Below are 10,437 nucleotides of genomic sequence, written 5' to 3' on the forward strand. Positions count from 1 at the left end.
AGACATACACAAACATACACGAACACCTACGCAGATTTCTATAGGGCAAGTTGTGGAAGTGTAATGTTTCAAAGTAGCGAAATGTAATATGGTAAATGTTTAACTTAGAATAAGTTAGCAATTAATTAAGACTTTCAGTTGAGGGAGTTAATTAAGACGAATACTGTATCGTCCAAGTTTTAAAGTTAGAATTAAAATCGTGTCAGTACACAGTATTGAAAATTTAAATTAAAGTTGAAATTCAGACTAGAAAAAGGCTGTCCACAAACTATTCCTGGATCACACTATGAAACTGTACTCTTTTTCAGTTTGAAAAAGTTCGAAAAAGCTGATCAGTAATAAATGGAAAGAGGGAGGAAAAGAGAGAGAGAAAGGGAGAGAAAGCAAGAAAAAAGAGAGAAGGAAGGAAAGGAGAAAGGAAGAGAATGATTTCTCAATATAAATGAAAGGGAAATGTAATTTTATTGTGACTTCATTTAGAAATTTATTTCTCAGACGTAAAGTTAAAGTTATTTCTCAGAGCTTTAAAATTGCCACCTGCTCACTGCAAAAAAAAAGAAAAAACGCTAAAACACTATTAAATTTTATTTAAATTTGAAATGGTTTAAATAAGAACTTAAATTTGAAATAATTTAAAAATAAAATTTGCCCGACTTGAAGGTAAAGGAAACAATCTAAGAAAAACTGAAACATTGAGTAAAAAATTAGTACCAAAATTAAGCAGAAAAAAAAACCTTTCCCATACTTTTTTCTTTTAGTTGAAATGAATTTTGAAATATTTATTGCTAACTTTTTTCTTTATATCATTTCTTAATCAGAACAATTATTGATTTCTGATTGTCAAAGCTTAATTTTGATGAGTATGAAATTTGTTACTGATATCATAACTGGTATTAGTCATACAGGTGAACTGTGTATAAATTATAATCAAATATACAAGATAGAAAAAAAGTGCGAGCAATGGGTGATTTAATTTGAAGAGTAAGTGAACTTAAAATGAACAAAAAATGAATTTGAATAATATAGTTTGAATTATGAAACAAGAGGAAGCAAAAGACGTGAAAATTAAGCAGATGAAAGTGCCACTGGCGAGAGATAAACAAATTTAAAGGTTTTTCATTTTTCAAATTATTTATTGGAAAACTAAGAGGTACTGAATGAAGAAAGAAAGTGAACAATAACAACCAATGAACATCTATCTATGAGAAATTAAATTTTCTGTTTCTTTTTTAATAAGGCATGCAAAGAAAGTGACCAAAGATAGAAGAGAGATTTAATGATTCCTGTCCGAAGAGATGATGCAACTATACGAGATTTTCTCTTCTGCTTCGAATAAATATCAGATATGATTTTAAAATTTCAGGAAAAATCCAAAATTACAATGAAAAGATGGAAATTTTCAGTTTATTGAAATGATTTAATGCTCGGTTTAAAGCCATTAGCTATTTAAATTCAACAATACCAACTTCTTCAAATATATTTTAATGCAAATTCACTTCTAAACAGATTGCACTAACCCAAAAGATTTGCAAGAATTGAATGAATCATTCTGGACAATATACCATTGCAGTAATTAATGAATAGATAGTCCTAATTTCATTTCATCTCTTTGAAATTACTCATATCATGAATGTTTTCAGGAAGGGACGAATTAAATTTGAGACTTGAAAATCAGTATTTTATTATAATGAATCAATAAAGCAAGCCGTTAACTTAGTGTTCTTTTCATTAATCCATCACTTAATGGAATTACCTTTAGAGGGTAAAACATAGATATGGAAGGCCAATCAATCAATTATTGGTCACGAATTGGTCGATATCAAATCGTTTCGACCGCTTAAGAAAAGCAGAGAAGAAGCAACTATTCCTTAAAATTACAGAAATCAAAAAATTTTTCATCATTTTTGAACTCCACTATTTGCCGAGCAATAACAGGAGGGAAAAAAAAACGAATAGCAAATGAAAAACTGATGGTTCTGACACAATCAGATGACACACATATCACAATTATTACGGCGGTATATCCCTAAAACTTCTTACTAGTTCAACACTGACTACGTACTGGTTCGATGCTGACCAATCTTGCTCAAAACGGTTTCAACAGTCTAATTAATGGATGTGTTCATTAGTGGATCTCTTAAAAATTTAAAACACAGCCATTGTAGAGCTCTGTTAATGTTAAGCGATATGTTATCCACTTGGCTTCATATAATTCATCAAATATCCATCCATTTAAGTAGACATTCCCTAAGACCTAGCAGGTAAGAAAAAAAAAGAAAAAAGGATATGATTGATAGAGCAAATACGTAAATGTTTACATCCTGAAACATCGAATTATCCGCTAGTTATAAATTTCTAATTCGATCTTTGCGACATTTACTACCTTTGAGGGTTGTTTGAGTAAACTGCAAGAGGCAAAATGCATGTTAGCTTGCAAATATATCACAGACATTATGCGATGTTTCTGAATTAATAGTTTCTTAAGAATGTTCTGTTGTTATACAAACAAAAAGAAAAAGAAAAACACGAAAAACTATACGATTCTGTACGACTAGAAAGAAGAAAAGTCTTTCTAAACATAATTCTGCTTTTTATCTCTAACATCTGATATATCGTTTGGAAAATTTTGCGAAAAAGAAAAAAAAACTTGCAATTTAAAAAATTTTTTTAGAACTCCCTTATTGCATATATTTACAAATTCATAAATTACTCTAAAGACCAAAAGAATGATTCAGTAGTCATTACCGCCCGCAATACATCTCTCAACAATACTATCAGAATAGCGACTTTAATCGAAAAGCGCTCCGAACAATTATAATACAAACTTTTGAGCTTGAGCTTAAATATAAAATGACAGACTTATTGCATTCATCTTCTTCCATACTGTGTAATATTGCAGTTAAGGAACACCTGACGCTAAATGAACAGAAGCGCAAAAGTTTGAATGATACAACAAACTTTTGACTTATATAGAAACAAAATCAAATATGCAAAGAAACAACATCGTAATTCTCTCAACTACATCCTTCACAATCTATCCATTATCACATACATGTACAAACACATCCATATATGATATATAACAGATTACTAAGACAACTATTTATCAGAAATATATGACAATATGGATCTGAGAGGTCACGGAATTTTGAACTTTGAACGAAATACATTTCCTTTATATCTCTTAGCTAACAAATCACCGATGTAGCCATTTTCAACTAACTTTGTGTTTTTATTACAATCAATTTCGTTTGTGTATTTTTGACAAAAAAAGTGCTGATAAAATTTCAACAAAATCTATCAGTCGAATCAGTGGAATTCGTTAATTCTAATTTGTAGTTTAATTAAGATGACCTCTCTAAAACTAATCATTTCAAAGAAGAAATAAGGTGATGTGTAAATTTTCTCAAAAAATTTTCAAAATATCTGGAGGATTTTTGATCTCTGATAAGGGACAACACATTTAGGATTTACTGAATTGAACTTGTTTGAGTGTCTTTTAATTCCTTTGTTAACTGATGCTTTAATGGTAATTTGTAATTCCTTTTTTGTTTCTTTTTGAGTCTTAACTTATTTAAATGTGTGTTTGAAATAAAGATCTTTCTAAGACTTAACTTAGAAGTTTAATTTTTTTTTTTACATAAACACTATATTTGACAGTAAATAATGATATAATTAAATCAAAAAATTTAATTAAAATTTAGAAACCGTTTATAGGTAGAGTATATGACTCCGACATTTTTTTAACTGTGAAATTTTAAGGAATGAATGAGCTTTACCTTCCTCTGCTGTCTATATGCAAGCACTCTGTTTGGTGCGTTACTAGGATACCAACTTATATCACCACGAGAGCTCTACATTCCTCATCCGGAAAAGACGATTTTCCGAATTTGAATGGAGGAAGTTCAGGAAAATCCCCCTATTTGATGATTCATTCAACCAATATCTCAATTGATAGGATCGAATGATAACCCAACGGATGTTTTATCACTGCCTCAGTGAGTACTTAAATCAAACACAATGCAATCATCTCCTGCTTAAACATGCAAACAAACATATTAACGAGACAGACAGACTAATTATTACATAGACAGACAGACATACACACCCATTCTGAATAATGCAATTTGCTTGGCTGCAGAATGATTCCCATTCCCTCTCATCGGACCGTTCCCATTAATCGATCACGTCTTGCACCGTACTTTGATCTTTGATCAGAAGTTTCGAAATTCTAGTTAGTTTGGTCCGATTCAAGGATATATGCAAAGGAACTGTTAACATTGATCACCCTAAATTTCAGTTTGATTTAAGAAGTTTACTGAATCATTCAGTCACGGAAATAGTTAAAATTTATCCATCATCTGAGAGGTCAGTGGAATCCCCTGGAACTATCAATTTCTTCTTAATTAAAATTTCCGTGACTAACAATCCCTTTGCTTTATCACACGAATATAAAAGAGAATTTTCAGAGGATGGACAATGAATGCTTGGAAAGCAGGTAGCTGCGCGTTACTTCTTTACTTGACGCTTCTGTCATGTGGTACAGAAATATCCGGGCACTTAATAAATGCACCACCGAACAGCGTTCGTTGCTTCCATCTCCTTTATTTATTTGGCATGAATTTAGTCCAAATTTAAGTTGACATCAAAATATGAAAGTAATTCGAAATTTGAAATTCTGCGATAAATATGGTAGTTTTTGATTTTAGGGGTTACAGAGGGGGATTCATATTGCTCGAATGATTTTAGGCTAAAAATGCTGTGAAGGATTATCCGGAGGATGCACCGAAATTTATTTCCACACCTCAACAAGGTGAGTACCGCTCCTATGTTGTCGCCATTTATTCGATTTTGTCATTTTATGTTCTACAGGAGTTGCATTCATGAAGAACAGCGGTAACAGTGTTATACGCCAAATATTAGTGAATTGCTTACGGAAATTGCTTGGACGTAAATCTTGGCGTTGTTATACTGTGTAGTGCAAATGTCACAGAACCTAAAGTTCATATCACTCATCCTTATTACTATATCATCTGTAATTATGATGTAATTTTAGCTGGTTAGAGATAGGATTTTATGCCTAATATTATAGAGATGGGACAACCTAGAAAGCATTTCAAAGAAAGCAGGGTAGATGATCGCGACATTCACGCTGAAGGAGGTAGCTCGGAAGAGGACGAGGAAGTGGGAAAGGAGGAAGAACAGGATGATCTAAGTGACAGTGACCTAAGCGAAGAGATGTATGTCACGCTTCATATTTACCTCATTCTTTATCTCTTAATTAATCTTGTAGAAAGGTCGAGAGGATCGTTTGTAACAATGGGGTGGAGATCATGTATTCATCCATTTAGATGTTTTGCTTTTAAGCTATTTCTCGTTCATAACCTCCAAAAAGCCATTTGTTTTCTGTTTATTGCCATATAGCTTCGTTTCTATTAACTCAAATGAAGATAAATCTCAGGGAATATCTCCCGATTCCCAGATTCCGGAATAACATTATTTTGTCTTAGTTATTCATTTCACCTGGAAGAAAGCATGTACATATAAAAGAAAGTTCTAGGGATGATAAAACCAACCGAAATTTATCTCCGGTACAACTTCACGATTCGGTAGATTCAAAGGAGCCGAAAAATGATGCCGTTTCTGTTATCCATAATTCGTTCATTAGTAGGAAAACATTCAGTTGTCCAAAAATCAAAAATGATTTCGTGACCGGTACCGATACGGGTGATTTGAGTCCGGAAGATATTGGAATCATTGCCGCAATGGGTGATTCCCTTGCTGTATGCTCCTTGTTTCTTCTTTTATAATTAACAAAGGGATTAATCAATAATTTCTAGATTTCCCCTAAAACCGATATGCGGAGGAGGAAGTTTGTGAACTTGTCCCATAAGAAATCACTTATATAGCGTTAAACAGATTTCTGCTCGTCAGATATTTCGGGAATTCAACGTCAACTCAGTATCTTGAGATTTCTAAAACTGAATCGTTCATTCTGTAATCTCGAGATCAGTTTGAAGTTGGTGCTTGGAAAAAATTTGACTGGCTTTCCTCTTCTGAAGGTTTCATAAATTTTGGTGCAAGTAACATAAAGTAGATCCAGCCAACTGCAAAAAAGAACCAGCTGACCGTCATGGATGATTGGTTAACAGGAAAATGTGGGGGTTTTTTTTTAGACCGGAACAGGACTATGGCCTCAAACGGACATCGAATTTCGTGGGGCTGCATTCCCAATTGGTGGTGATGCAACCATTGATGGGCTTGTTACCATTGCCAGTATGTCTTTTCGGTACCTGTATTTCAATTACGCACTCATTTACATAATTGTTCAGTTTTTATTACATATCACTAACCAAAGAACTTAGCTTCATTTCTTCATAATTTTTCTCGCAATCAATTTCGAATATTCCAGATATATTGCACGAATTTAACGATAAGTTGATTGGTGTATCGCACGGTATGGGTACAAAATTTCAGTTGCCTTATCATCAGCTAAATGTTGCGGAAAGCGGTGCTACTTCGTCCAGTGTACCTTTACAGGTTGCTCATTGATTTGTATTTCGTTGTATTTCGTTGTCAAGCTCTCTTCAAGTTATATCTCAATAAGACCATATAAATATGATTATCGATGTTATCCATCATGTTTGTTGTTTCGTTATGGTTATTCTTTGAAATAAGAATTTTGACTTTAGGCGAAAGAGTTGGTCAAAAGGCTCAATGCATTACGCGAAGTAGATATCAACAGTGGATGGACAATGGTCATTATCACTATTGGTACTGAAGAGGTAGAAATGTCACTTGACCGTCTTTAAAGGCTGACTAATTAACAGGCAATATCTACCCTGTTTTTTTCCTATCATATGTACTTGGAATTTAAACCACTGCTTATCCTAAATCAAGGCATTCAAAATGCGCTTGTGATACTTCTTGGATCTATCCACATCTCATCTTTCTACCACCGAGAAGCTAATTTACTCAAGCAAATATGAGGAGGAACTTTCAATCTTACACAAAAAACTCGATTTCTTGCGGGAATTAGTCAACATTTTGAATAAAACTCTTCATTTACTTTTATCTGTTAATCTTTTTTCTGCAGATCTGTAAAGTTTGTCGGGCTCCTGACTACGATGCTCTCTTAGAATCCCTGCTCATCCTGAATCAAGGTATTCAAAATGCGCTTGTGATACTTGTTGGACCAATCCATGTTTCATCCTCTTATCATCGAGAAGCTAACTTACTCAAGTGATTTGTTCAAGTTTATCATTTGTTTAACGCCAGATGCTTTATATTTATGCACTTAAAGTTAATGTTCACAATTTCAGGTCTCGTTGTGCTTGTTCCATGGATAAATCCGACAAGTTCATGAAAGAATTAAGTAAGGAATGGACTAAGGCATTTGTTCGATTACAGGCCCATTTTGAACAGCCATATATCAAGGTGACGATAATTATTATATGATAAAAGATAAAATGAAGGAGCAAGTTGTCTTTGAAAGCTTTGAAAGCCCTTGGTTAGGGTCGGTATAATTTTTGGCATTCGAACATGTATGTCAAATGTAAGTATGAGGAGGAATCATTGGCCAAAAACTCTTTCCAGACATTCTTAGCTGGGGTTTCATAAAGACTGTTTCAAGTGAAATGGATTAAAATTCAATGTTTAAATTTAGATTTTTAGCGACAAAAATTTGGTCTTCTGGCACTACCGATGCTAACTATTACATCACGTTATCCATCTTCTTTGTTTATTCCAAATCGTCCACTTCTAAACCGAAAAGGACATACTTACGCTGCAAAATGGTTGTGGAATCGGCTTATTACTGGACCTACCTACAACCTTTCATCAACGGTCCTTTCTCAGGATTCATATTACTGTCCATCGATGGTAATTTCCATTTTTTGGATTTCTCAAAAGAAAAAAAAATTATTCTGTTAAGATTTGGAACTGGGATAACATAAATGGAGATGAGCGAACTGAAAAAATAAATGATAAAAACAGAAGGAGAGGAGTATTATTGTAGATTATCAATGCAACAAAGAAGCATTCATCGGTGCATATTCGTGCAACCAATGCTGTTAGTCATGGTTTTTATATAAGTTTTAATGAGACTTGCGGAATTTCCATGATATCGAAACTTCCAGGGATGTCCATATTTCCGAACACCAGCAAATCGACAGTACTGCCGGTTGCTTCGTCATGTCGATATGGAAAAGCAAAACGAAGGAATTGCTGGTAGACCGATGAGGAGATCAAGACAGAAGCTGTATGCAACAGCTGGTACCGTTGTGCTTATTTGTTTTCTCACTGTGTTGCTCATTGGTACTATACTTTATCAAAAGAGTAAATATGTAAGTTAATTTTTTGTTCGCTTATCAAAATCTCTCTAGAATATTAATTTTTAAATTTTAGTATATTTATTAACATTTAATAAATAAACTGGAAAAATAAGGAACCATTTCCGATTGTGGAAAGTAAAAGGAAGATATGCAGGGTAGTATTATGAAATGTAAAAATAGAGGGGTGTTTGAGGAAAGAAATCGAAAAATTTTTGAGAGCCAAAAGGTTTTAGGGAAAGAAGACGGAAGAAAGATAACAGTATTATGCGAAAGTTAATGTAATGTTATTATCTCTGACTTGAATAACGCACAAACTACTTAGTGGAATCCTTTCATACCACTTCAGCCTAAACTCTTCAAACTTGTCTATCTTACAAGTTTGAACAGTTCGGACCGGGAATATTTTAGTTTGCTAAATTTTATAGCAAAAGTATAAAATATAACAGGATAAAGTGTTTCCCAGTTCAAACTGTTTTCAATTTCTTCGATAGATTTGTTGAAGCCTTCAATTTTTCTCAGGAAAAACGCATTAGGTACGGGAAAAGTTTATATATGGACAAGGAAGGAACATTGGATTTATTAACCGTCAAGAACTGAATGGAGAATTCAACTGAAGAGATGAGGAATAAAGCTTTTTGCGATAAGCAAAAAAAGCAACTTTGACAGCCTTATTGTTGTTTTAAACAAGAGCTGTATCGAAATTTAATTTTGTTTGTGATAATTATGAGCAACCACAAAAAATAATAAAAGAATGATTTTAATTAACTTCCTCGCATTGTGAACATCGTTCTTTTAGTTAAAGGAAGATCCTGCAGTAAACACTAATTACCACTGTAATTGAATCCTCTAAAGTTCTGGCGCAATTCATCTAGCCATTATCATCTAGTGGGAGGGAGGGTTTTAGGTTTTCTCTTGTTGAGTTTCCAAGAAGCTAGTAATACTAACACTGCATATTGTATAGAAATTACGATTAAAAAGTGCTAAAGCGTGCTTTGAATAGATAGGGAAAACCGGTAAAGGGAGCGAAAAACAATTTGTTGGAATTGAACGTCGCAAATTATCATAACTTCTCTTTTGAAAGATTCATCAAACTTCGAGTTGAAAAGGATATTCAAATTTATAACAAAGCTAGCTGAGAAATATATTTGTGTAAAACAGGCGAAAAAAAAAGCATGTAGTTGGAAACGCATATTTGTTCGGAAAGTTGTGACAATTAATTAGTTACCAGCTTTAAGCTTTATCAATATATCTCAATTTGGATTCGAGGAAAAGATCGATATTTCTATTGCAAAATGAGAATGGAAACGTCCACTTATTTGGTGACATATTCTGCTTTTAGAAAGACATGTTGTACCTACTTACTATGAAGACAGCAAAAGCTAAATTTTGTCAATAGAAAAATCATCGATCTGGCTCATGTTTGTAATAGAAATCAATGGGAGCAAAGTAAAAGAATAAGAGGTGGAATAAATATGAATACAATTGTAAAGAAAGCATTCTAGGTCGTTGAATGAATTGTTTCTTGTATTTTCTTATTCAAACACTCCTTTGATGTTACATATTTAGTATCGTCAACAAGAGGATAACTGTTACAACCAATTCGATGTTTTGACGTAACTTCAACAATGTACATTACAAATCACGATTTCTTAGTGATTAGTGAGCTACTGAATGCATTCAGGACGCAACAAGGAATATACAAATCTTTCTAGTTCAGTTAGCTTAATCGTCTCACAGAGAAATCTTATGTTTGTAGGGATACCATGTCGGAAATATTTTGGGCTCAAATTCTAATCTGTGGTATTTCAAACTTCTCTGGTTTTCGTTCATACATTGCATAAACAGTGAGAATTTTTTAACATGTTCCCTGTGTTTTTCCAATTTTATTTGAAACCTTCAATATAACTCTATCAAACAGAACTAAAGATATTTGAAATACCAAAGTATGGCCATTTTTGATGCGTACACATAAATCGAGCTCAATTTCTAGATTTTCAGTATATAAATTTTTTTTTTCAGCATATAAATATATAGTATATAAAGCATATAAATATATATATATATATATATATATATATATATATATATATATATATATATATAT

The 10,437-nt window shown here is 32.9% G+C and overlaps 1 protein-coding gene across 1 annotated transcript; it reads left to right on the top strand.

The window, feature by feature from the left end:
* Positions 1–4,460: 4,460 nt before the first annotated feature.
* Positions 4,461–9,083, top strand: LOAG_03244 (hypothetical protein). The gene is made up of 12 exons (XM_020446265.1): positions 4,461–4,584; positions 4,750–4,813; positions 5,093–5,240; positions 5,561–5,783; positions 6,177–6,276; positions 6,413–6,540; positions 6,693–6,785; positions 7,097–7,242; positions 7,323–7,437; positions 7,675–7,881; positions 8,139–8,345; positions 8,853–9,083. The coding sequence occupies exons 1-12, from the start codon at positions 4,480–4,482 to the stop codon at positions 8,928–8,930; spliced, it is 1,614 nt and encodes a 537-aa protein (XP_020303372.1). The 5' UTR covers positions 4,461–4,479; the 3' UTR covers positions 8,931–9,083.
* Positions 9,084–10,437: the final 1,354 nt, after the last annotated feature.

This window comes from Loa loa (assembly GCF_000183805.2).
Source record: "Loa loa unplaced genomic scaffold supercont3.19, whole genome shotgun sequence".
Taxonomy (NCBI): Eukaryota; Metazoa; Nematoda; class Chromadorea; order Rhabditida; family Onchocercidae; genus Loa; species Loa loa.